This window comes from Neomonachus schauinslandi, chromosome 3, assembly GCF_002201575.2.
Source record: "Neomonachus schauinslandi chromosome 3, ASM220157v2, whole genome shotgun sequence".
NCBI classification, from domain to species: domain Eukaryota; kingdom Metazoa; phylum Chordata; class Mammalia; order Carnivora; family Phocidae; genus Neomonachus; species Neomonachus schauinslandi.
Window position 1 is genome coordinate 183,847,306 of NC_058405.1, and position 27,210 is coordinate 183,874,515.

General features: G+C 43.6%; 1 protein-coding gene across 1 annotated transcript; it reads right to left on the bottom strand.

Moving 5' to 3' along the window:
* Window positions 1-567: 567 nt before the first annotated feature.
* On the bottom strand, window positions 568-26,884 carry SLC16A14 (solute carrier family 16 member 14). Its single transcript, XM_021682969.1, has 5 exons — window positions 26,876-26,884; window positions 20,404-20,675; window positions 13,698-13,841; window positions 7,098-8,075; window positions 568-719 (listed from the first exon to the last, which is right to left on the bottom strand). Exons 2-5 carry the CDS (start codon window positions 20,660-20,662, stop codon window positions 568-570), a joined length of 1,533 nt encoding a protein of 510 aa, XP_021538644.1. The 5' UTR covers window positions 20,663-20,675; window positions 26,876-26,884.
* Window positions 26,885-27,210: the final 326 nt, after the last annotated feature.

Consider the following 27,210-nt stretch of genomic DNA (forward strand, 5'->3'; position numbering starts at 1 on the left):
TTTCATAAAAATATAAACTGTGCTTCTTTCATTGTATTAAATGTATTACCTTTGAAATCAGAGTCTGCATTTACTTCTTCCACTAGTAGATCAAAGCCCCCTGTAACAAGTTCTGAAGGCTAATGAGATTTTTGTGCTTGAAACCCATTTATCTATAAGCTTTCCAGAAGCATTTAGATAAATTATTTTCACCATACAAAGAGTAGATGAGTTTAAAAGATTTTATTCCTTGTCTTTGTTTCAAAAGCTGTATCTAAAACCTTAGTCCCAGTGGATGACGAGAGAGTGGTTTTCGTAAGGGCATTTCTACCAGTTATTTAACAGGCCGTCTCTGAAGGACATTGTCATCTCTGAAATATATGGAGTCTTTCATTCCTTCTGGCATTGCTTCTCCCCAAACGGAAAGACAGTGCTGCTTTCAAATGCAGTCGTGACCATGGCATTTACAAATGACAGGGCAGGTTACCATACAAAGCGCTTCTCCACAATGTCACGGGCTCCTCACAGCAACCATGTGAGGTAGGCATGGGTACCCCGAAGAAATCTTACAGGAAACAGAACATGACGCTAAACGTGTGCACCATCCATGTATTTTTTTCTGGATTGTTCTATCATTTGAATACACGGCTGAATGAGTAAAAAGAGTATCCCTACCATGTAAAGTAAGCCACATATATAGAAGGAAAAATCATATTTTTCTGTGATGTCATAGATCCAGCCTGCAAAACAAAAAGGAATATGCTCAGTGTAACCTAGCTGATAAAAGTCAAGAACACAATTACTGTGACTGTAAATATTTCTACGAGAATTTATTTATATGTCATGTCATGCCCCAAATATTTCAGTTCGCCATTTTTAAGCCCAGGCTATATAAGCCAGAGTTTCTCAGTGCCTGAGAATGGCAGGCATTTATTTTCCAAGCTGCGAGGGTACCTTACAAAGTGCTTAAGGCATGGAAAGAGTAGCTGGCTGACCCTTGGGAGGATCTGGCTCCCAGCCCTCAGAGTCTCTCAGGCTGACACAAAGCCAACAGCGAAAAGAGAACCTAATGATTTTCTTTTTTCACAAATATAACCACAAATCTTTTCTAAAAACCTTCAAAACTCTTCTGAAGAAGTTTCTAGGGTATATCAAAAGAGGCTGAGTAGAAGGCATTTGAACTTTCATTCACTGTGGAATATTTGAGAGTAAACATCTGTTCTAGAAAGAATAAAATTTTCCATGTTTTATAAAATTCACATTTACAGCTATAAAACTTTAATATTTCTATATACAAAGAACTTTAAATTGCCAAGGATATAGCCTTCAATGCTGACTAAATTATCAGTTTTTAATACTATAATCTAAAACTTTCATATAATAATCTTACTAGGCACTCTGGAAGATACTAGTATATTTCATGGATTCTAAGATATCATGAATTGCATGATGCCTCATTATCTTATGTAGCAACAAGAAAGAAATATCCTTGTCAATTAAAATATGACTCATTGTTTTCCTGGGACTTTGTAAAATGCATTCCAATTTCAGAGATGTTAAAATGTGAAAGAAAAGCCTCAGAAACTATGAAATGGATTAGACTTCAGTGATTAAATCTAAGCATCAGTCACATGTCACGGTCCCCACGTAGCCAAACCATGTGAACTGAGAGGATTAAGCTGTCCACAGGAATTTCATTTATGGTAAAAACACAAATTTTGAACATTCCCTTTTTTTCATATCAACAAGTACATTCATTAGCAAAGACATAAGGAAAACAGGAATGATTTAAAGACCAAACGTAGTTTTCGTGACCACTTTTCAAAAAACATATTTTAAAAAATATCTAACTGGCAAACGAATAATGCACAAACGCAACTCAACCTTCTCTCACCAACAAATAGCTACACAAAAGTCACTGCTTCCCTCAAGCAGTACCTCTGACTTCCTGGCAATTGTCTGTCTTCTGCATTTCTGTCTGGTGCGTAATTAACGCACCTGGGTGAGTCAAAGGTCACAAAGAAAAACAAACACTTGACAGCATGAAACATTTATATATTGTAACCACTCAAAAGCTGTAGACTCCAGATACCCTTTAAAAGTTCACCAACATTTTTGAGTTTGTTTATTGTTTGATACACACAAAAGAAGAAAACACCGGACTCCTGAGATGTAGCTTTAGTAAAATGCTCTATCAGTTTTTCCCAATCTCCGATTTGAGACAAGAGGAACAAGGGAGATGAACCGTCTAATCCAAAAAACAAAGACTCAGCTTCAGAACTGAATCAGAAAGGTGCTATGAACAAGAACGCACCCAACTTGGCTCAGGGTCACCACGGGACCACTGCACGCCTACCTCTTTCCCCTGCAGCCCCAAGCTTAACCATGAGCACAAGCCACAAGTTTTTGGAGTTTCAAACACATTTTCTCTTGGCTCCTTGTCTGTACATATACAGGTCCTCCTTCTGCGGGGGACAGTAAGAAACACCATCCCCCTTAGCACACCCTAGCAACCCCTTCCCTCCACCCCATCCTCCCTCTTGCCTCTGCAGACTTTGGAACATGCTAAGTAGATTATACATTGTTACGGTCGTTAACTGAGTTCATTATATTTTAAAATAGTTTCTTTCCTCTAAAAGTATAAATGTTGGGCGCCTGGGTGGCTCAGTTGGTTAAGCGACTGCCTTCGGCTCAGGTCATGATCCTGGAGTCCCAGGATCGAGTCCCGCATCAGGCTCCTTGCTCAGCGGGGGAGTCTGCTTCTCCCTCTGACCCTCCTCCCTCTCATGCTCTCTGTCTCTCATTCTCTCTCTCTCAAATAAATAAATAAATAATCTTTAAAAAAAATAAATAAAAGTATAAATGTTTGTAAAAGGGTGTCTGTCCTCTCACTCCAGTCTTTAAAAGTAACTCAGGAACTCATGCGTCCATTTTTTAAAAAGTGCCCCCAACTTGACCACACAATTTCATAGGAAAGAATTGGGGGAAGTAATCCTAAATTTTATGTTAAATTAACCCCATAGGTTTTTCTAGTCTATCTTTCAGATTTATTTTTAGAAGACTCGGGATCTTGCCCCTTTTTCTTTGGTGCCTGTTTTAACATTTCTGCCATTTTGAATTGAATCCATTCCTGTATCAGAGGCAAAGCAGGTCCGGAGAGACAGGACTTCACTCTGTGCTTTGATCCTCAGCACACATGGATATAACTCTTCGGAGAAATGATGTTTCTGACGAGCTACCCACCTCATTCATCCTTCACCACCTCTCCTTACAGATCTGATCTCGGTTCCTTGGTTCAGAGCCTGGCATCCTTGGCAACCCTGATCCAACCATCAATTCAAATCAGCAGCTTCCAAATAAAATCTGATTCCCTATTAAATTGCATTCACTTTTCCTCTGAGTCTGTCAAATGAGGAATGATGGCTGTTTTTCTTACTTATTAAATAGGTATTCCCAGCTTTTGATGAAAAACCCTGCAAATTGTTGTTAGGGTGTTATATTTTAGGCAAAGAGGAGGTATGTGTGGATTCTTAGTCAAATCTGGTGGCCACGTTTTGTTACATTTTACACTGGAAACATCTAGAAAAGTTTGCACCATTATTACATCTTTACAGGAGAAGAACTGAATGCCCAACAATATTACAAATGAACTAGATCAAGAAGTTCAAGTTGCTAAATGACACAGCTGCAATGTCTGTTCGCTATCTGATTGTATATTCTTCTCCTAAATGGAACTGATTGTCTAACACGCTAGTAAATGGCACCAGATTTCTTAATGCCAGTAGAAGCCACTTTGAAAAATGGAAAACACATTCATTTCTGAACCCATTAAAAAAGAAAAAGGTAATGTGAACAATAATTTTCCCCGCAGCAAACCCTGCAGGTAATAATTCCTAGCCCACCTCGAGTTTCTAGCAAGAACGTAATGTGGCAATTTGGTCACTCGTACTGCCAGTCACTTCTGAACTATGAGGCGTAAAAGGCCAGGCCTGAATCTCATTGCAATGTTGGCTCTTTGGCCTGGAAAGTCAATGAATTAAACGCAATGCAGTTAGTCAATGGTGCCGTTCAGCATTCTTCCGGTGCATGACTTCAGTGCAAGGAGAAGAAACAAACGAACGAACAGAAGGAGAGTCCCCTGAGGTTGCTGGCCTAGAGACGCACAGCACAACATGGATTTTCTAGTCCCCATGGCAGCCTTTGCCATCCATTCATAGACGGTTCCTAACCATTAATACAACGGCTTCTACCATCCACGGTGGATGACATTCAGCTCTAGACCCGCTTTGAGGGAGGAAGCTTGAAGCAGGCAGGGGTAACCCCTGATGACTGGGGGCCGGGGATAACTCCCTGCTTCTCATTCTAATTCCCTTCTCTTCCAGTCCAAAACGTGCACTGGAATGCTATCCTGCGAGAAGGATGTGACATGCGAATGAGATAGAGAGGCCATGCTAGCCAACTTTGGTACTTTAACAAACATTGATCGTGAATTGCTTAAGCCGCACCTCACAGCTGTGTTATGATGCTGCTACTGAAATCTGGTAGATCAGTGTAAAAATAACCCCAGGCGGACCGTTAGAAGCAGAAAGTACGCCTGGATCATGGAAAGAACCAACAATGACAGATTCCATTCCCACAGACGATACAGCTGAAGAACCTTCAACAAGAGAGTGGATGAGCCACTGATAATGTCCACATCCCCTTAATGGATATTTCAGTTTACCATCTCTGGAAGGTACCATTGGTTGCCTGACCCAACCCCCAATCTCCATTCTTTTCTCTTTTCCTTCCTCTAGTACAGAGGCTAGGAAGCAAAATACAGTTCCCCCTGAAGCTTGAACTAGCTGTGTGACACAGTTCTGGCCAATCAGATGAAAATGGAAGTCGGCTGAAACTGAGCCTTTCTTCCCATTTTCCTCCTTGGTATAAATGAGGATGTAGGGCTGGAGCAGCAGCAGCCATTGTGTGGCCGTGAGGCAACTAGCATGAGGAAAAGGCCAGGAGGATCTTGGAGACACTGTCCCAATACCATCTGGTATCTCTGAATTATAGATTTTGGACTATGTGACACTATTAAATCTCTGCTTAAGCTACCATTGGTGGGATGTTCTCCTACAGCCAAATGGATCCCTGAGAGAGAATTCTACACGAGACTACTGAGTTCCGACTTTATAGCTGCCAATGTAGTTTGCTGCACTGCGATAGTTATTCACTGTCATGTAGAAATGCTGTGCCTGCCTCTGTGCACAGGTGGCCACTGGGTTTCCTAAAGTGAGTCTTAGTTCTTAATCCTTTAGTCAGCCAACTGCAAGTGTTGTCAGCTGTACAGGCAAAAAACCATGATGTCTTGACCTTCAAATTCTGTGGGGGACTTGAAAGTAAATGTGTTGAAACAAGCCTTCTGCCAGTGGGGTCTTAGGATGGGAGATGACTCTATGATCCCTGGAGAGACCGGGAAGGAAGGGGCAGGGAGGGCTTTGTCCTGCACCCCTGGGGTTCCCTGGAGGAGATATTCCTGCAGAGGATATGAGAATAAAGGGCCAGGAGGAGCCAGACGAGCAAGGAGTGCGGGCATCTGAACAGGTGAGGCTCTTCGGAGTCAGCTTACAACACTGCACAAAACCTCCGTCAGCTGTGACAACAGCCACTGGTCCTGGCCTGGCAGCCCGGATGGCCACCTCGGGACAGCAACTTTGCGTTGATGTTTGGCACCAGCCCAGGCCACACTATGTGGACTCCTGCCTCCAGTCTTCGGACACAGGGTGGACCTTGTCACCTTCGTCCAGTACCTGGCCTCTTGGAGATTAAGTCTACCTGCTGATCCTGATGTGTTTTTCCACAAACACCAGGTTCAGAGAGGTTCTGGCTTCCACAGGACCCCTCGGTACCTGGGATTTCTGGTATGCCCATTGCAAGAAGCAAGTTCTCCATTGAACTGAGGTGAACACTTGTGAGAGAGCTTGCCTGGGATGTTGTCACCTGGTGGGCTCTGGGCCTCTGGTGTGCAGAATGCCCCAACCCTCCCCAGCTGCTCACATCCTAATCCCCGGAACCTGTGAATGTTACGTTACGTGGCAAAGGAGACTCTGCAGATGTGATTGAGTTAAGGACCTTGTGATGGGGGCTCATCATGGATTGTCCTGCAGACCGAATGTAACCCAGGTATCTTTATCAGTGAAAGAAGAAAGTGGGAGAGTCAGAGTCAGAGAGAGGTCTGTGACCACTGCTGTGTCACTGGCTTAGAAGATGCCAGAAGGGGCTAGGAACCACAGATGCAGGCAGTATGAAGCTGTAAAAGGCAAAATAAAATAAAAATATAAAAAAGGGATTCCTTCATAGAGCCTCCAGAAAGAACGCAGTTCTGCTTATACCTCGATTTTAGTCCTTTGTGATCCAATTCAGCCTCCTGACCTCTAGAACTAGAAGATTATAAATCTGTATTGTTTTAAGCCCCTGCATTTGTGGCATTTACTATAGCAGGGACAAGACATTGCTATGGGGCTAGATCCAGCTCATAGATGTGTTGTGTGGGACCGACACGCAGTGTTTTAAAGATCTGGAAATGTTACGGTTATCAGGGTGAGCAATTCATTATGTACATAATTGTTGAAGCACTATGTGGTACACCTGAAATTAATGTAATGTATGTCAACTATATTCAATTAAAATTTAATTTAATTTAATTAAAAAAATCTGGAAATGTCCCCCAAGAGCCCAGAGTTCCTAGGTTTTTCTTGGGGGGGGAGAAACCCCTAACAATAGAGGATCTGGTAATAATTTTCCATGTTTCTTGGTGACAGAAATCAGCTGGAGGTGGGTAGAAGCTGCCTCCTCCCGACGGGGTAGGGGTTCTGCACTATTCCGTTACCCACTTTGCTAACCTGGCCAACTTACCTTGCAGATAGAGATGAAAGGTTCATCTACGTTCTGCTTGAAAGAATGACCATTACCTTGCTAACATTTACAAATGAGAAGTTGGGGGAGCAGAATGGGAAGAAAAGGAGCATGTACACAAATGGGAACATCCTTCTTATTTATCTTGGACTTCAACATATAAATGAGAACACAACCTCACTCTCCACCTGTACTCTAAGCTCTTAAAACCTCCTATGGTTTACCTGCGAAGGGTGGTCCCAGCAGCGCAGAGATGCCATTGGCACAGATGATGATCCCGTAGGCGTTGGCCAGGTGCTCAATCCCCACCAAGTCTTCAGTCACTACGGGCATGAGAGAGAAATAACCGCTGGAAAAGCCTATCAGTGCGCAGATGACGGCCAGGCCAGCGTAGGTGTGCATCAGTGGGAGAATAAAAATACTGAGGACAAGGGTGAAGTTGGCCATCAGGAAGACATTCCAAACGCTGATGCAAGGTAAGTCGGCCACAATGCCCAGGATCACTTTTGCAAAGATATGCACTATTGCTATAATTGAAGTCAGAGGGAAGACATCGTTTTGCTCCGATAAATGATACAAATTGACGATTTCCGGGAGGTGGATGAAAGGGATGACAAAGCTGCTGTATGCAAACAGAGCCCAGAAAATAAAGGCGACAAACATTCGATTGGTAAAGAGCGAGGCTGTGCCAAAGTAGCCCGAGTACCAGTCCCGGAAGCCCCTCCTGACTCTCACGGTCAGCTGGCTGGCGGTCTTCAGAACCCGGAGGGCGCACAGGTTCTGTGTGCCCTCGGCCTTCTCCGGGCCCGCCTGGGCGGGGAGGTCACCCCCCGGCTGCTCCTCGTTCCCGGGCCCCGCACCCTTCTCTTCCGCTCCACCTGGCGGCCCACTTGACTTAGACCCAGGGGAGGGAGCCAGCACGACCTGCGGATCTTTCCCTCCCGCGTCGTTCCGGTCCTTCCCGGGAGAGAGGGGCCTCATGAGCGCCCCGCAGACACACAGGTTTAAGGACACGGCGCCTTGGATGAACATTGCATTCCGCCACCCGTACTCCGCGCACAGGTACTTGAGCAACACCGTCATGAGGAAGGTGCCGAACCCCGTCCCGGTGGTGCTGAGGCCCTGGGCAAGGGCGCGTCTCTTCTGGAAGTACCTCCCCACCATGACCACGGCCGGCAGGTAGGCCATGCCGCTTCCAAAGCCTGCGCGGGTTGGATGGGAAGAAAAAACCCACGGCACAACATAAATGGCCATATCCAGAATTTGCAGCACGTAAAGGTCATGGGCATTTCATTATATTCGTTTCTGTGTTTTTTGTTTTTGTTGTTTTAAAGATTTTATTTATTTATTTGAGAGAGAATGAGAGAGAGCACATGAGAGGGGTGAGGGTCAGAGGGAGAAGCAGACTCCCTGCCGAGCAGGGAGCCCGATGCGGGACTCGATCCAGGGACTCCAGGATCATGACCTGAGCCGAAGGCAGTCACTTAACCAACTGAGCCACCCAGGCGCCCGTTGTTGTTGTTTTTAACACAAAGAAATAACGTTTGTGAAAAAGGCAGCTCGGTGGGTAAGCACCATCAGGGTCATCCACGGAAAGCTTCCAGCCCATCATTTCCCTCCAGCACGGGCTACACCAATAATAAAATAAGCCAGCATCCGCACATCGTAGTATCAGAATGAATGAATGGATGAGAAGGTAGATGAATGGAAGAATGAATGGATGTTGGGGCCCTGCTGTCAGTGCTGATTGCATTGAGTGCCCAGGACAGTTATTTTTCTACTAGCGGATGGAGAGCAATTCCAGGCAATTTGCAGAAGCCTCAGGAATGAGTCCATTTGTTCACAAATTAATAGGAAGAAGAAAAGGAAGGTACCTATAAATATACCCAGCGACTGGATGTCAAAACCACCTAATACTAATTTGTAGCTCTGATTTTCACTTGTGTTTTTCTTAGAAAATTGGAACAGTTTGTGATTTCCATCGACAAAATTAAAATGCTGGTGGGGTAGACGGTGTGCGTTGGGGGCAGGGGGCATAACAGAACTCTCTGTACTTGTTCTCAATTTTGCCGTGAACCTAAAACTGCTCTAAAAAACATGAAACCTATTTTTTTTTTTTAGATTTTATTTATTTATTCATGAGAGACAGAGAGAGGCAGAGGGAGAAGCAGGCTCCCCGCAGAGCAGGGAGCCCGATGTGGGACTCGATCCCAGGACCCTGGGATCATGACCTGAGCCAAAGGCAGACGCTTAACCATCTGAGCCACCCAGGCGCCCCCATGAAACCTATTTTTAAAAAAAGACAGGAAATAAAATAAAATAAAAAGCTGCCCAAGATGTTGTGGGTTGCATTCTCAACTTCTAGGTACAGAGGGAAACCATAAGACCTACTTTAATGATCATGGGGCCCCATATGGTTCTAATACTTAAGACTTCCTGACATTAGGAAGGCAGCATGATAGTACAAAAGAGACTTTGACCAATGTTGTTTCCCAGAGCCGAAGCCTCCTTAGTTCAGCATCATTGAATAGTTTCAGAAATACTTGATTTTGAAAGACCAGAGTAATCGTACATACAATTATAATACTAATTACCATTAATTGAGTACCAGTGATGGGCCAGTTGCTTTATAGGCTTTATGATGATTGGGTTTTCACAATAACCCAGAAGTTAGCTGTGGCTCTACCTTTTTTTTTTTTTTAAGTTTTATTTATTTAAATAATCTCTACACCCGGTTTGAACTGACAACTCGGGAGATCAAGAGTCGCATGCTCTTCGGACTGAGCCAGCCAGGCATCCCTCTGCCTTTTTTCTGAACCTCGTGAAGAGTTAAGTAACTTTCCCAAGACGCTGTTGCAGGAAACTGGAGAATCCGGGGTGGAACTCAGACCCAACTGCACAGCCTGGGCCTTTTCCACTGCTCACTGCCTCTCACCCTAAACCGCTCATCCCCCTGGCTGCTGGCAGGTAGGATTTTGAAGAAGGATTTTGCTTCAGCCTGGGCTTCTAAAAGAAGCCTCCAGAAGCAACCCGCCTCCTTTATTTACCTGAGAGCAGTGATATTTACAGCAACTGTCAGAAGTCAATGATCCTCAACCAGTCTTCAGGTGGATACCCTTGTTTTAAGAACAATTAAGCTAGCTTCTAAGTGATTCCCAGCAGAAGTGGGGGCAGGTCCCCAAGCCCCTTTGCAAGCCTCAGTGAGTGTAATAATTATTTGCATTATGGAAGAAATGAGCATGAAGAAAACAGCTATCCTTAATTTTGACTAAACTCTGGATTAATCTTTATGACGTTTAAGTCCACACAAAAAAACAGAATTTCTCATTTCCTAATATTCAAAGAGGCAGAGAAAAATATTTAATAGCCTATAAACACACTCCCTCCTCCCTCTAATTGTAAAGCAAATCTCCTGTACATCATTTCAAGTGCAAATATTTTAGTATAAATCTCTAGTAGAAGAATTCTTTAAACAGCATAATGATTAAACAGCATACTGATAAAATAAACAATTCCTTGACATCATGAAATATCCAGAAGGTGTTCAAATTTCTAATTGTCTCATAAATGACTATATTTTTAAAAAACTGTCTCTTTAATCAGGATCCAAATAAGGCCCACACAGTGCTACTTGTTGATATGAATCTTAAGCCTCTTTAAATTTCTATTTTTTTCTTGAAATTTCTCTCTCTTTTTTTCTTGAAATTTATTTGTTGAGGAAACTGGGTCATTTGTCCTGTGAAATTTGTCATTGTCTGGATTTTGCTGAGAGCAGAAGTTTAATTTTTTAAAAAACTTGATTTGTTACTAACAATAGCCAACATCCTAAATTTAATGTGGTTATAGATTTCTAAACAACAGTGGAATAAAATGATTACTAGAAACAGAACTGAGGTACCTAAGCCTAAGAGCAGCACTAATTCTAACTTAGTGTGAATAATAAACAATCCCATGTGTGAGGAAAAAAGAAATCCATGCCCAATGATACAAGTATCCATTTCTCTGTTACACCATCCATGCCCTTAACAGCATCCCCTCCTTCCTCACATGGCTTTGCTGTCTGTTATGGGCACAATTATTCCATGAGCTTGTAGGACAGGCCTTGGGGATATGTGGTTCGAGCCCAGTGGTCAGTCAAGGCCCTGCTAATGTCCAGCCCTGGGCAGGGTCCTGGAATAATTCTTCACCACATGCCGGTTTAGAGGAGGGTTTACAGCCCTCCCAACCAGGTGGAGGAAAGAGGCCCAGATGGGGAGAGAAAATCCTGTGATCCTGGGTCAGTGTGGGTAGGGGAAAAGGTGTCTTCAGGAGACAGGCTTAAGAAAATGCAGCTCTGGTAAGGCTGAAGAAATTTGGTCCAGACTCCCCTGGCTAAGTAAGTTTGCTCAAACAGACACTATTTTTCTGCTTAATAGGAGAATACTCCTACACAGTTTTAATTGTCTAGGTGTTTTTTTAAAAAAAGAGAGACAGATACAAATAAATCTGTCTCAAATGCTTTTTGGAAGGAAGAAGGATATCAATAAAGTTTTTTTCCAAATACACATTGTACAGTGAAATGTATCTCTCAAGTGCTTGCTTTTTTAGATTTTCCCATCTTTCTTTTCTGTTAAATAGGGGCTAGATTGCCAGTCAGCTTCCACAGGCCTCCCTGATGACAGCCCAGGATTTTGCCTGTATAAGCTAACTGACTTAGCTGGATTTTCCAGTTACATATAGTTAGATACATGTTTGTGGGGGATGTGATACATTTATTTTCCAAGACTTTCTTTGGGCTTTTCCTGTATAAAAAGTGGGAGCAATAAAGTGTCTCAAGACACACTTCCCCTTCAGCAGCCCCCTGATCTTCCTCCTACTTTCTTGGGTCCAGAAATATTTGTTAAATAAGTGAAAGAATATGGAAATAATAAAATGGGATGCCTGGGTGGCTCAGTCAGTTAAGCGTCTGCCTTCAGCTCAGGTCATGATCCCAGGGTCCTGGGATCGAGCCCCACATCGGGCTCCTTGCTCAGCAGGGAGCCGGCTTCTCCCTCTGCCTGCTGCTCCCCCTGCTGTGCTCTCTTTCTCTCTCTGACAAATAAATAATAAAATCTTTTTTAAAAAATATGGGAACAATATTAATGGCAGGTCAGTAAGCAATTAACTGCAAGGAATAAAGTTCATGTAAACAAAGAATCTAATCATAGAGATCTCTAAATGACGAGAATTAATCTCAAGTCCCAGTTTGTAGGATCAAGTCAGTCTGTATAATGAACCACCACCGCATCCAGTTCACAGGGGTGCCACGTGTCTGCCCGGGGACCCCAGTGTGGTTCCTTAGGCTTAGCAGGAGTGTTTATTTCCTCACCTATAATATAAAAACCCCAGTGCTGGCTGTCTTCATTGGAGTGTTTGGGGGAAAGTTTCTGAAACACTCAGGGGAAATATCTTAAGTTATTCTTTAAGAACTGTTACCAAGTCCTTCAGATCAATGGTTTTCAAACTATGCTTCAAAGGACATAGAAGTGCTTTATGTGTAGATGTGGATCGATGTAAATTACAGAGAACCAACTTGCCAACTTTTTGGAGAGTAGGTGTTTGTGTTCACAGTCTCCTGCTGTCATAAAGCATGCGCTTAAGCTCATAATAAGAATGTTACATTAATATAACAATTACATATTAGCTAACACTAAGGACTCTATTGTGTGACAAGCATTGTGCTAAGTGCTTTATACAGATGATCTCCTAATCATTTCAACAACTCTCTAAACCAAGCATTCTTCATGACCCCATTTTGCAGATAGGGAAACTGAGGCATAAGTAGGTTAAGTAGTTTGCCCAAAGTCACACAGATAATAAGTGAAAAAAAAAAAAAGGGCAAGATTTCCAAATTCTAACTTTTACTTCTTATATCAACACTTCTGTCAATGTGTCATTTATTAGGATGGTAGCTCTGTACTCAGAAAGTCAGGCTGGATCTGGTTTACTGCAATACAATTGTACAAGTGAGAAACTACTTCTTATCTGTGTGAATTCTGCTTCCTGTTGATAAAGGAAATTATAGCTGGGAATGTATTTTGCAGACTGGATATGTAAACCATGCTGCCTGGTAGCCAAGTCTTACCTACTCGCTGGGGGAGTGACATGCTCTGCTCTAGATTTGCTTCTTAAGAGTCTAGATATATGTGGATTTTGCTGCTATTTCATTCATTTGAATAGGGCTGAAGGAGAAAATTATTATTCTATGATTCATGCTCCATTCTGCAGTTATTAAATGAGAGAATGTTCTTAGTTTTCTTAATATTCAGTCTATTCACGTACGTCTGTATTATTACTTTCCTTTTCCTATTCTTCATAAGAGAGAAGACTAGCACTTGGAACAAATCATGAAAAATTTAATTAAATTCTAATAGGAAGGCCAAGTACACTTGTTAGGTTGTTTTTCCACGCTTAAGGCGTATATAATATCTTATATTAAAAAGTATTTCCTGGAGTATGTGGTGGGGTGGGGTGGAGGAAAAGAAGGTCAAACTATGGGACGCCCAGGTGGCTCCGCGGGTTAAGCGTCTGCCTTTAGCTCAGGTCATGATCCCAGATTCCTGGGATCAGGGCCCGCAGCACCGGGCTCCATGTTCAGCAGGGAGTCTGCTTCTCCCTCTCCCTCTGCACCTCCCTCCCCAGCCCCCCAGCGGCTTGTGCTCTCTCGCACGCTCTCTCAAATAAAGAAAATCTTTTAAAAAAAGGACAAAATATTTTAATGGGTTTCTTTTCTCCACAATTATTCATGGTCAAAATGCCCAACAAATATATTTAAAATTAAGATTAAAAAAAATCAATATGCTTACCAGCTGTCACTCCAAAGGTAATAAAGAGATAATGCACATTTGCGGCGTAGGCGCTCAGTACCCAGCCGAGCGAGTTCACCAGCCCTCCGATTATTGCGGTCCGGCGACACCCACAGGTGTTAATAAACAAGCCGATGAAAGGTCCTGTCTCAGAACATTGAAAAGGGAATTGACTGATGGTGTTTTCTTTTCATGCTTTCTTCGCAAATCCTCACATGAAGACAAAGAATAAAACATTACTAGGGCTATTAAATAAAATGAACCCAAACCCCCACTGCTTTATATGCAAAAAGCTTTTAGCATGCAAAGATGGGTTTCAGTAATTTCACTGGAGAGCACAAAGTTCTAGGTTTTCAAGAAAGGCAGACCTGAAATAAATAGACAAATGAGTTAGTTCGTTCTCTTGTCTACAACACAGGTAGGTCCTAAACTAGCGGTCTATGGGCTTATTCAGCCTGTGGATGCATTTTGTTTATCCAGAACATAGTTTAAAAGATGTTTTGGGGGGCCAGGGTGGCTCAGTTGGTTGGGTGTCTGCCTTCAGCTCAGGTCATGATCCCAGGGTCTTGGGATAGAGCCCCGCTCAGCAGGGAGCCTGCTTCCCCCTCTCCCTCTGCCTGCCGCTCCCCAACGCTCCTGCTCTCTCTCGCTCTTTCTGAAATAAATAAATAAAATCTTTAAAAGTTGTTTTGAATCAGTTGCCAGCATTTAAAAATTAAGAACATTCACAAGAAATCCAATGGCAACACAGAATCCAGCAGGTTCCCACACAGCCAAGATGGGCTGGAGCTGTGCTGCGGCTCATTTACATTACTTGTTATTTGAGTTTTTGACTCCAGACCGAAGGGGAGTAAAGAAGGGGGTTCTCAGGACTGCCATGCTTCCAAAGAACTGATAGCTTATTTTCATGAGGACACCTAGATGCAAACCGTGTTGAAAAGAACTTCTCATAGCTTTATATGTACTTCAGCCCCTGCCGACTCTCAGTCCCAAGCTGGCCCCACCAGGCTATGCATTTTATGGACACCGTGGAGATTCAGGAATACGCTTCAGTCTGCAGCGGGTGCCATGCTCACAGCAATATAGTATCATATGACATACATCCTGGCTACTTACTTTCCTATGACGCTCTGGTTTTTGTCAAACCTCTTTGTTTTCTTCCTGATATTTACTTATTTATTTATTCATTCATTCATTCATTCATTCAATCATTCATTCTTTATTTTTATTAGGAGGTTCCATGTCCAGCATGGAGCCCAATGCGGGGACCACCCTGAGATTAAGACCTGAGCTGAGATCAAGAGCGGGATACTGAACCAACTAAGCCACCCAGGCACCCCTGTGGTAACTTCTGATGTCACAGAAGCTTAATGCTTGCCTTGTGATCCATGATTCCCTGTGCAAAAAGCAATCTGTATTTTAGCAACACAGTAGGAGGCTGTCATCAATATTCAGTAAGATGGCACATTTTAAAAATCATCTTATTTTTGATCATTGTTACTTTTCATAGTTATGAAACCCTATATTCTGGTGAGACTATTTCAGGTTAAAAATCTGTTAAACTCTAAGGAGCTTCCCCTTTTAGTTCAAACTGAAATTAAAATTTCCTTTAAAGTTCTAACTATATTCATGTACATATTTGGATGTACAGTTTGCTAATGAATTTTTTTCCTTGTCTAATGAATTTGAGCAGGCCTAATCCTAAAAGTTATGAAGCTAATGATTTATTAATTTAATTAACCATGGTGCATTACAGAAAATAACTCAGCAGATAAACCTCTTAGAATAGACAATATAGTAATTATATTTTACATAAATATACTGTTATATATTATAAAATAAGCACATGATATAAATAATACATAAACCAAACACATTGATATAAACATCTGAGGGAATTATTGGGGGCAACTGAAATTCTGAAACCATAAGTTGTCTTTGATTTCTTCACAAATATTTATTTTTATTTTATTTATTTATTTTAAAGATTTTATGTATTTATTTGTCAGAGAGAAAGAGAGAGAGAGAGAGCATAAGCAGGAGGGAGGGGCAGAGGGAGAAGCAGACTCCCCGCCCAGCAGGGAGCCTGATGCGGGGCTCGATCCCAGGACCCTGGGATCATGACGTGAGCTGAAGGCAGACACTTAACTGAATGAGTCACCTAGGTGTCCCACAAATATTTTTTTAAAAAAGATTTATTTATTTATTTGAGAAAGAGAGCATGTGTGTGAGTGGGGGGAGGGGCAGAGAGAGAGAGAGAGAGACTCTCAAGCAGACTCCCCGCTGAGCCTGGAGCCTGAGGCCGGGCTCGATCCCAGGACCCTGAGATCATGACCTGAGCCCAAATCAAGAGTCAGATGCTTAACCAACTGAGCCACTCGGGCGCCCCACAAAGATTTTTATTTTCCTAAACCCATAGTCACTTCACTACTCGAATCTCAGATGAGTGGATAAACAAAGAGAAAAAGGCACAACTCATCGGTCCGCTGTTAATTGGCCCTTTAAGCTATGACAGGTCACCAGATCGCAGTTCAGGAGCATGATCATGTTTTCCATGTAACAAAAAGGGCCCAGAAGCAAGTGTTTCTGCGATACTGTATATTTTGGAAACATCACATTCAGAAAACATTTGGGGAGAAAGGAGGGAGGTGGATTTCCCACGTAGGAGCAGATACTCGTCTGGAGAGACGTTGTATATCAAAGAGAAAGGATGAATTGTTTTACTGATAAGAAGTAAGTTGATAACAGTGTCTGGCTTTTCAGTTCATCATCTCTCACGTGGCAGAGCTGCCGTCCTGTACGACTCGCAGATGGGCAAAGCCAGCCCGGGAAATGCTGTGACTCCTCCATGGCCACAAAACACGGATAGGTCAGAATAAGGAAGTCGGACCCAAGCGTTCTGATTCCGCTCCATTTTCTCATCACTGCTGATGCTCAGCTGGCATCTCCGAGACCAAATTCGCGTTTCGCCAAAATGAAACAAACTCCTTACATGGTCTAAGGACAAGGGGCGAAGGAGGTGGAGGAGGGACAGTTGTCTGGCTATATGATTCCCACTTTTGTGGAGGAATTCAGTGTTCTGGGATGAGACACACACTTTCTCCTCTGCAGAAGGGATCTGACTCTGGCCCATTTCCCACATAATAAAGGAATAATAATTTCTTGATGGTTCCTGCATCTCATCGGTTCACAAAAGTTCAGGTGAGGAGAGAAACTATCTGAGGCGACCTTGGCACACAGTCAAGGATGAAAGAAGGTTCATCGAACTCCTGGCTTCCTGGGCTAACCCTTCACTGCAATAAGGAGTTCAGAGCCTCTAAACCAATGACTCACTGCCTTGGCTGAGCACTGGAGTCACTTAGGAGCTTAAAAAAAAAATCCTGATGTTCGGATCCCATCCCAAGAGATTTTGATTTGACGGTCTAGGTGCAGCATGAGCGACAGGGTTTTTAAAAGCTCCCCAGGTGGATCTGATGTGTAGCCAGGATTGGCAACCACTGTTCTAACTCTACTTAGCAAGACAGTGACCTTTTGCAGCCCGTAGATTCCCCTAACGTGGCTTCCACCAAGAATTCTTCCAAGGGCTGTCACCAAGGCTGCTGTAAATACGACTGAGGCAATTACGTTTTGTTAAAAATTGGGACCTTTGGCAGGTAACTGGCAAAGTCCGGGCTAGCAAAGAATGAAACAAGAATGAAATTATCGAGTTTCCTACATGCAAGCCACTGCCCAAGAGAGGGATGGCTTTCAACTCTGTAACGTAATTCACGGATTTTTTTTTTTTAATTTAAAAGAGAAAACCTAAATAAGTTCACAATGATTGGAAAATGAGAACAATTTCTATTTATTCACTTCACACATATTTTCAGTTCTCATCTGAGGTAGTGGCAGGCAGTATGGTATAGTAGACACAATTTTGAGTCCAGTGGACCAGCTTTGAAGCCTCTCTCATGCTTATCGGCTGTTCAACCTCCAGTAAGTTACTTAAACTCTGTGAGCATTGCATCTTCTTCCTCAGACAGAGTTCTTCCTGGTGCTAGTGTTGTTGCGGGATCTAAATGAGATTGTGTACATAACGTGCACATGGCATATGGTAAGTGGCAAATAAAGGAGAGCTGTTCTTGCGGGCTTCTGGCTTGGAAAACACCCAACAGACCTGCAGCCGCCCTGTATCAGGCAGCTTAAGATAACTAACAGCAATTTAGGGTCACGATAAGATAAAAGACCTTTTATTTATATAACTATGAGCCTTGCTGTGTTATGATTCCCAAGACACAAGATATTTATCCAGCAGGTGCCTTTCCTGTTGAAAGGTTAGTCTACAAGCTGAAATGACACTGTCTGGGATTCATGGACTCTCAAACAGAATTCTGGATATACAGTTACCTCCCAACTAAATTAAAGAGGACAATCACATTTCACCATCGCTATGAGTTAGGTGTTCTTATTTTGGGGGTCATATTCAAAATCATTGCCAATAACTTCAGGACTGCTTCCCACTGCTTATTTTTGTAGAGCTTGTGAAACACAAAATAACATCTAAGACAACCTCACTGGATGATTTGGAAAATAATGGGACTTTTCCTATCCTGGCCTTTCACTGAGTCTTTTTTGTGGTAGACACATACTTCCTAGATTGAATCTGTAAGTATTTTGTTCTACCCCTTAAAGATTTTTTTTTTAAGATTTTATTTGTAAGTAATCTCTATACCCAATGTGGGGCTCGAACTCATAACCCCAAGATCAAGAGTCGCATGGTCCATGGACTGAACCAGCCAGGCTCCCCTTAAAGATTTATTTTTAAAAAGGTAAAAATCGGATGCCTGGGTGGCTCAGTTGGTTAAGCGTCTGGCTTCCGGCTTGGGTGGCGATCCCAGAGTCCTGGAGTCGGCTTCTCCCTCTCCCTCCGCCCCTCCCTTGACTTGTGCTCTGCTCTCTCTTGCTCACTCTGTCTCAAATAAATGAATAAAATCTTTAAAAAAAGGTAAAAAACCTGGATGTTAGGTATTCTAGAAGCACAGTTTTCCTTCACTGACTTATTGAGAAGGTTGAATCACATCCAACATAAAACTAACACATTGCCTACACTGAAGTAAAACTTCCTGTGTTTTAACTACAATATCCTAGTTTTAACAAAGCCAATGTAGGGTTGAAGGAGTCAGTTGTTTAATGTTGCAGGCAAGATGATTTACCAGCAATTCCCTCACACACGTAATGGTGTCCTTATGTAATTTTAAAACTAGATTACTATTAATTCCCTTCGATAAACACACATACTCCACACACATCTTGAGAAATAATACTTTGTCCTTGTTTTCGATCATTAGCACTACCACCGTTATTAATGTTGTTTGTATTATCCAAAATAACACTGACTGAGTGCCAGCCAAGATCAACAAATCTTGGAATTGGATTCAAGGAGTTAATTACCAATGTGGAAATCACTGAAAAGGGAGACTCCCATCAAACTTTTGCACAGATGTCTGTCATACACAAACTCTCACAGAACCAGAAGAAGATTTGAGGCAATTTATGTTTCCAGTGTAATTTCCTGAATACTTGAAATTAAAAAAAATTTGATGTAGGGGTGCCTGTTTGGCTCAGCCGGTTAAGCGTTGGACTCTTGGTTTTGGCTCAGGTCATGATTTCAGGGTTCTGAGATCCAGCCCGGAGTGGGGCTCTGTGCTGGGAGTGGAGCCTGCTTGAGATTCTCTCTGCCCCTCCCCCACCCCCCGCTTGTGCACGTGCTCTCTCTAAAATAATAAATAAAAATAAATGTAAAAAAATTCGATGTAAAAGTATGGCTTTTACTTTCAAGAGATAATGTAAGGGAAAACACCTGGTGTATAATAGATGCTTATTAAATATTAGTTGACAGTAAAAATTGTTTAGTTCCCAAAAGGAAACACATAGGCCATATTATATTTATGACAACTTTCTAGCTTGGCATTTCCAACTGCATGAGAACCACTTTCACAGATTGGTGTGTGGTTAGGTTTAACTAGAAAATACGTTATTATTCCTTCTTGTTAGCTATATCAGTAACTTTTCTAAAAGCAGTTTAATAGATTTTTCAACAGCATATGATCAATATTTCAAATTAAATCACAGGAACTCTGAAAAAAGATTGTTACTTGCCTTTCTGTGGTGTTTTCTCTAATATTTTTATCTTTTACAAATATTCACAAATATTAAATAAACAGATCTGTAATGATAATGATATATAATGAATTAGAGCAGTCAAAGAAACAGAGTTCAGGGCAAAAGAGAGTTTTTTTAAATGATCAATTTTTAAGACACTCCAAATTTTTTATAATATTCAAATAGTAATATCACACAAAAGGACACGTATTGTATGATTGCACTTATGTGAGGTACTTTCATAGAGACTGAGGACAGAGGGGTAGTGGTCAGGGTGAAGGAGAGGTGGGAACGGAGAGTTACTTCATGGGTGCAGAGTTTCAGTTTGGGATGATGGAAAGGCTCTGGATGGTGGAAATGAATGCACTCAGTGGCAATGAACTGTATACCTAAAAATGGTTAAAATGGTCAATTTGATCTTACATATATTGTACCACGATAAAAAAAATAGTACCATCATTAATATCTAGTATCTAATGTTTCAACAATATAAAACCTTACTTAGAGCAGGGGAATTGTCAACTTATAATAATTCAGTTTTACAACAGGTCACATGCAAACATACCCACAATCAAGGTGATGCCCATGCTGAGGGAGCTAACCCATGCAGTCAGGCCGCGGCTCTGATGGAATTCCTCAAGCCATTCCACGTTGAGGACTCCCAGGGCCATCTGGGAGCCCATGATGAGGATGTGCACAAAGAAGGAGGAAAGAACCACCATCCAAGCCCATCCACTGTCAATGTTTGGGTGGGGCTTAAGTGTCTTCTTATCTTTGGGGTCATCTTCAAAATCATACCCGATATCTTCATGACTTGTATACATTTTCCAAGATTTTCTGAAATACACATGACAAATAATTTCCTTGAATGTCAAACCAAAAGTAGCTTTCTCTTCTTTGGACAGCTCTACCTCCCCATCATAACCAAACTGGCCTTCAGAATCATCTTGTCATCATGCAGATTTGGGAACACTCCTGACTCTTTTACTGCCAAGTGCTTTTGTGAAACCTGTTTCATCTCTACAGTCATCCTATCTATGAGCATTATTATTCACATTTTAAAGAAATGGAAATAGACTCAAAGAAAGAAGTGCCTTTCCCAAGTTCTCATGGCCGGGAAGTATGGCTACCCAGGAACCTAAGGAATCAAACCCAGCTATTCCTGACTCCAAAGCCCATGCCTTGTGTCCATTATTGAGATGGATACTGACAGGTGACAACAAAGAAGACAGTTGGCTCTAAACAGTCTTTCAGGGTAGCTTTGCCTTGGTAGAGCTCTTGACAGAGCATCTGGTCCTCATTTTGTGGGTCCAAGCATTGAGTTTGTTCAGTACAGCAAAGTGGATTTGCCTCAGAAGACCAACTCATATGAACCCAACTCAGGAGAGACTGGTAAACTAGAAGGCCAATTTATTTATTTATTTTTACAATGGGAGCTAGAGCTTTCTAATAATGGTGATACTCAGGTCTGATACACAAGACACAAAAAAGAGGCTTGGGGGCTGGATGGAGCTGGAGGGGGGTGGTGATGCCAGGTCAGGCCAGGACTCTGGTTTCATTTTTATTTCTTAGGATGAAAATTAAGTACATGTATAAGAACTGAGGATAAGGAGTAAAAGAAGGACAGACAGAGACAGAGACAGTAATCCTGGAGGGGGTGGGACAGGAGGATTGGTCTTGATCAGGAGGAGCAAAGCAGAAGGGAATGGAGATGATGATGCCAAGGAGTGGGATGAGAAGTTACACCCAATGGTCTAATTCTTGGATGAAGTAGGAAGTGAGGTCACTGGCTGAGAATGAAGAGGATGGTGGTTATGAAGGGCCCTCAACATTTAGGAAAATGGAAGAGACTGTTGCCCACAACGAGTGGAAATGATTGCCAGGCAGTTCTGAAGGTGGAGCTGAGCCCTGCAAGACAGCACCACAGAGCCACGGGCGTGCAGCACCAAGGACAGAGCGCTAGGAGCCTGAGCATCATCATCGGAGGAGAACGTTAAAACAACAAACGACTACAAGCTGGTCAGCTTTTTATTATGATCACTATGTGCCAGCAAATCTAGGCAACGTCACTGATAAAATACTCTTCTTCCGAAAAAATCTTTTGCTGCTCTAAGTTGCAATGATGTTTTAATTTTCTATCTGTAAGCTTCAAACCAGCGTGGTGCTATTACTTATCCTCTCATAAACACTGTATTATCCTTGGGAGTTATTTCAGAGAACTCCCAGTTCTACAGTTGACCCCGACACCCATGAGGCCCCAGCTACACACATGTGCTTTGGGAGTAAGTTCCCAGGAGTTGAGAATTATTGAAAGTCTCTGTGGCACAATTTGGTCCGCAGCCCCCAAGGTGTCACATGTCCCCACCTTCAGCAGGACGTTCGAGATTGATGAACAGCACAGTTACTGTAGAGACGAAGAACCAGAACTTGACTTCTTCACTTCTGTCACTCTGCATGCCTACCTGGAGATTTTATTTTGTTTAACATGTAAAATAGCAAAACAGTGCAAGACTGTGAGGTGAAAACGTTTCGTTTGGAAAGTGAAGTGTGCAGTTAATACAGGCAATGTTTTACTCAACTGGAATAATGTCTTCAAAATAGAAATCTGTTCTTTTTTCAATTAATTATTTTGAAAACAGAAGAAAAAACAAGAAAATACTGATTATTACGAACCCACTACATGGTTGTTACTGAAAATCATGTCGTTGCAATGGAGGAAGGAGGTCTAAAAAATAATCCCAAATACATGAGGACCCCCTCCAATGGTGGGGTTTTTCTCAGCAGTGTTCTGGTGTGGACAGGTTGGGGGATGGGCAGAGAAGCGGATTGCGGTGGACTGCACAGTGCATGGCCCACAGCCTCTTTCTGTACACCCCCGAGCTAAGAATTGTTTTTACCTTTTTAAAAGGCTATGTAGTCCATGAAACTTAAAATGCTTACTCTCTGACCCTTCATAGGAAAAGCTGGCTGATCCCTGGACTGTACCATTGGTTCTGGCTATGAATTTGTTGGGAAGAAATGGGCACCGGGGACCCAAGGATGCCAGTGGAAGAGCAGTTTAATGGATCTGTCCTGGGGCTCATCCTGACTTTCCCCTTCTCTCACACCTGTCCTCGTTATTATTTTTATCTTTTCAATGGTTTTATGTCCTGAACAGCCATCCAGTTCTCAACCACTATACTTCCTGCCCATGTCGCTCTTCTCTGCCTGGGTCCTTTTCCACCTCCCTGTTCTGCAGTCATCTGGGAGGGATAAAATGCTATCTTGCCATGTGATTTATTCACACTGTCAAGATATCTTTAGGATCAAGCCCAAACTCCCCTTTGCCACTGCCAGGTTCTCCACAGATTATCTGCCCCCCGGTCCGTGTGCCCCAGCCCTGCTAAAGCACTTACAGCTCCTTGACCTTGGCACAGTGTCTTAAGCTTTGGGGCATGACCTTCTCTTCTTCTCTCTTTTGGGAACACACTTCTCTCCTTCTAACCTCTTGCTCCTCCTTCAAGATTCAGCTAAATATAGTAGTGAAACCTTGACACGGTGAGAACCCTCCACCCCTGTAAACATCTCTAATCTCCAACAGTAGAGTATGTGTTCAATCAATCAATCATTGTACAAGGTTGTTTGAAGACATGGAAAGAAGGTGTGAATTATACACGGGAGTGCTACAAAATTGGATGTGTGCAATAATCCCTTCATTGTTTTTGTTAAGAATAGGTATCCATTCACTCCAAGATTGAAGTGAAACAAAAATTGTAAGGGAGATTATTCTTTGGATGATGGTCTTAAAGTAATTTTCCTCCTCTGAATTGACCTTGTTCATAAAAAAAAATCGTAATAAATACGTATTAACTTTATAATAACAAAATAAAAGTCCCTCTATCTTTTAAACATCATCTGGATCAGGTTTTTGTCTCTGGTAGATGAGTGGCTGAATTTTAAAAAAGAAGGAAGATGATTCAAGAGCCACTTCCCAGGGTAAGTCTAGCCTGCCACTACCCTGCTCTCCCCCAGCAAGAGAACAGCCTGCCTGGGGACAGGAAGTGATGGGGCGGCCCTTGATTTCCAGAGCTCGAAGCCCAGAAAAGAGCTGCATTGGCAGAAGGCCCAGAGGATAAACCTACAGGGAGATCAGAAGGGGTGTTCAGTGGTTGTCTTCCTTCTGTCTCTTCTACTTGTATGCAGAATTCCAAGAAGCCAGAAAACGAAGAATCAGGGGAGTGACTGGCCTATATGAGTAATAATAACATCATTTTATTTTATTTTTATTTTTTTAAATTAAAAAAATTTTTATTAGTTTCAGAGATTGAATTTAGTGATTCATCAGTTGCATATAACACCCAGTGCAGTTGGGTGATGGGCATTAAGGAAGGCACTTGATGTAATAACATCATGCATATTATATCTGTGGGATAATGCTCAGCTCTGTTTAGTAAGACAAAACAACACGACTTGGCATTTTCTTAAAGCCCACTTACATCAAGGAAAAAGTGTGAAATAATAATATGAAAAAAAGTTATAGTTTTTTAACCCATGAATTGAAATAGGAAGCATTTTCCTAAGCAATGTTAAGAACTTGATATTCTCACTGAATTATTTATTTTATGGGTTAAGAGATGCAATTGTCACTGAACTGCTCTCAACATTTGCATTTTATTTGTTCATAAATAAATGACATCAAATAGCATTTAATTGCCAAGTTTTATCCAAGAGGCGCAAGGGTGCGCATAACGTACAGTAGCCAATGCAGAGACTGGTGGAGGGTGGGGGTGGCTAAAACGAAGTTCTGTTGCGTCCTCAGGAGGTCCCTGAAGATACACCTGGTAATAGAGCCATCTGCATGTCATACCTAAATCTCTCTATAAGCAATTCACGTTTTGACTAATCACAGTTAACTTACTGCCCAACCAGGTTAACTAAAACAAACAAAAGACAACAGAAAAATAATTTTCTACCCCCTCCACCCCCAAGTGTGCTTTTAGCATTTACATAACTATAAGATACAAAATAACCATTTGAGTATTAAAATCCTAGTCTACACCCCATGAGCAGAGAGAGAGAGAGCACGTTAAGTGAACCAGCGACGGTTCTGGACCATCCTGTCCCCAGGCTCCCTGTCTTTCTCCACCACATGGCCTTCAAGCTTTCTCACCTTCTCCAGGTCCTGACACAAGTGTAGAACATTAACACGCATGGGGTACACTGGGGGTATATGGAGGCACTGAGTGTGGGGCTTCCTCTAAGATCAATATGTAAGATGGAACCCATTCGAGGCTGGCCTGTTGGAAGCTCAGCATATAACATTAGGGCCTTGCACAGAAGGAGGTGAAGGAAGACGATGGGAAGTTTATGGGACCAATAGTCAACCTTCCATTTGCCCCAAATGTGGGTTCATAAATGGTGGAAGAATCATCATAAATGGAGGGAAATGAAGTAATCCACGAAAGCTATGAGATGGAGGCCAGCTACATATTTATGTGCTACCAGTTTGAGGCGAAAATAATTTAGAGCCAGCTGGAGTGCATCAGAGATTAAAACTAAATTAATATTCCACAGCTCTGTTCCCAGAGTAAATTTTATAAACAAGTCATTCACTTTTAATTTGGCTACTATGATTATGTTAGCATGCGGTGAGTTCTTTATAAATGACAAGCAAAGGGGAAAGCGCCCGGTTAAAACTAAAATTACAACCTTCCCAAAAGGTGGACATAGTAGGATGGTTACTGGTTCTTCATAAGATGTAGGGGAGTGGTGCGTCCACCTCCAACTGGGCTGTGGGTTCTTTTGCCCTCTAGACCTGGTGTGCAAGGCAATCTTGGGCCTTAGGGGGCGCACTTGAGCCCAACAGGCTGAAGAGGTTAGAGCCGCGATGGTTGGGGAGCTGAGGGAGTGCAGAGAGGCCAGCACAGGGGAATCGGAAACTTCCCCTGGGTTCACGCTGTACTGGGGAGAACTAAACATAAAAATGCCTTCTAAACATACAAACTAAACATACACCACAGGGACTGTGTTGAGTGGCTTCTCCACACCGATCCTGTCCAGTTGGCATTAATGTCCCATTTCACAGACGAGGAAACTGAGGCTATTGTCGAATGAGGACAGTGAAGCTTGGAGGTCAAACTAGCAGGTAGTGGAGCCAGGCCTGAGCGATTCCAAAGCCTACTTTATCCACCCCCCCCCCCCTCTCTCTCTCTCTCTCTCTCTCTCTCTCTCCCCCCCTCACGCACACACACACACACACACACACACACACACACACGCCAGACAAGGCGAAAAGGAATCTTTCTAATCCTCAATAATAATCCTCACTCATCCTTGCTAATTAGCCTGAATCAACTTTCCCGCGGAAAGAAAACGACTTAATTGATAAGCAGAATTCAGTTTCTAAAACCTCGCCAATGGCCTTGGCGGCGTCTGGCCGGGTAATGGCCGCCCCGCGTCCCTCGCCCCCGTTAGTCTCCCTCTCCTCCCCCCGGGAGTCGGGGAGAGGGGGAGGTAACCAGCACCTGCACGCCCCGGGCTTGCGCGCGCCCCGCTCCCGGGCTCCGCGTTCTGCCCGCTTCCCCGGCACCCCGAGAGCCCCATCCCGCGCACCCGCGTCCTCCCGCGGGCTCGGAACCCGCCAGCTCCGCGGGGAAGCGGGCCGAGCGCAGTCCCGGCCGCCTGCGCGGGGAGGCTTCCGCACCCCCGAACGTCCCCTAACCGCAGCCCCTGGTCTCCCCCTCTCCGCTCCGCCACTGCGTGGTTCGAGTTCCAAATTGGACTCGCGGAGGCGGGAGCGCGGTCCGGCCAGGGTGCCGCAGGGGGAGCGAGGCGCGCGTCCCCACGCTCCGCCCTGGCCCGAGGTTCCCCGCCCGCCCCGCGGTGGCCTCGTCCGCAGCTCGCGACCCCCGCGCCTCGCCGCAGCCCTGCCCGCCACCGCCCGGCAGCCTTCCCGGCCCTGCCTCCGGCCTGCGCCGCGCCTCGCCGAGGTCCCGGGAGAGCAGCGGCCACCCGCGGTCCAGGGTGCCTCCGGGGCCGCATGGCCTCGGGAGACTCACCGCCCGCGGTGCGCGGGGCTTCGGCCTCACTCGGCTCCCGGCCCCGATCCCCGAACTTGCTGTTTGCCGCGGAGCCCCCTGAGCGGCTGGGCGTAGAGAGCTGTTGCGATGTCGCCCAGCATCCTGGATGGAGATGCCGGTGGCCGCGGCTCGGCTCTCCGGCGGGCTCCGTGCGCTCGGTGCGCGGCGCCCGGGCTCGTCTCCGCCGCTCGCTGCCAGGGCAGGTGAGCGTTTCGTGGAGCTTCGAGCTCCAGGCCTCAGTCCGTGTGGCTTTAAAAAGGGTACGTTTGGAGGTGCCCGAACCTAACCTGGGCTTTCTTCCAATTGGTGCAATT

Excerpts from the sequence above, each read along its gene's own strand:
- SLC16A14 (XM_021682969.1), bottom strand. The coding sequence starts at position 20,662 with ATGTATACAAGTCATGAAGATATCGGGTATGATTTTGAAGATGACCCC. Across the intron at positions 13,842-20,403 it reads GGGCATCACCTTGATTGTGG|GACCTTTCATCGGCTTGTTT; the intron begins GTATGTTTGCAT and ends GTTCTGAGACAG. Across the intron at positions 720-7,097 it reads GCTGGGACCACCCTTCGCAG|GCTGGATCTATGACATCACA; the intron begins GTAAACCATAGG and ends TTTGTTTTGCAG.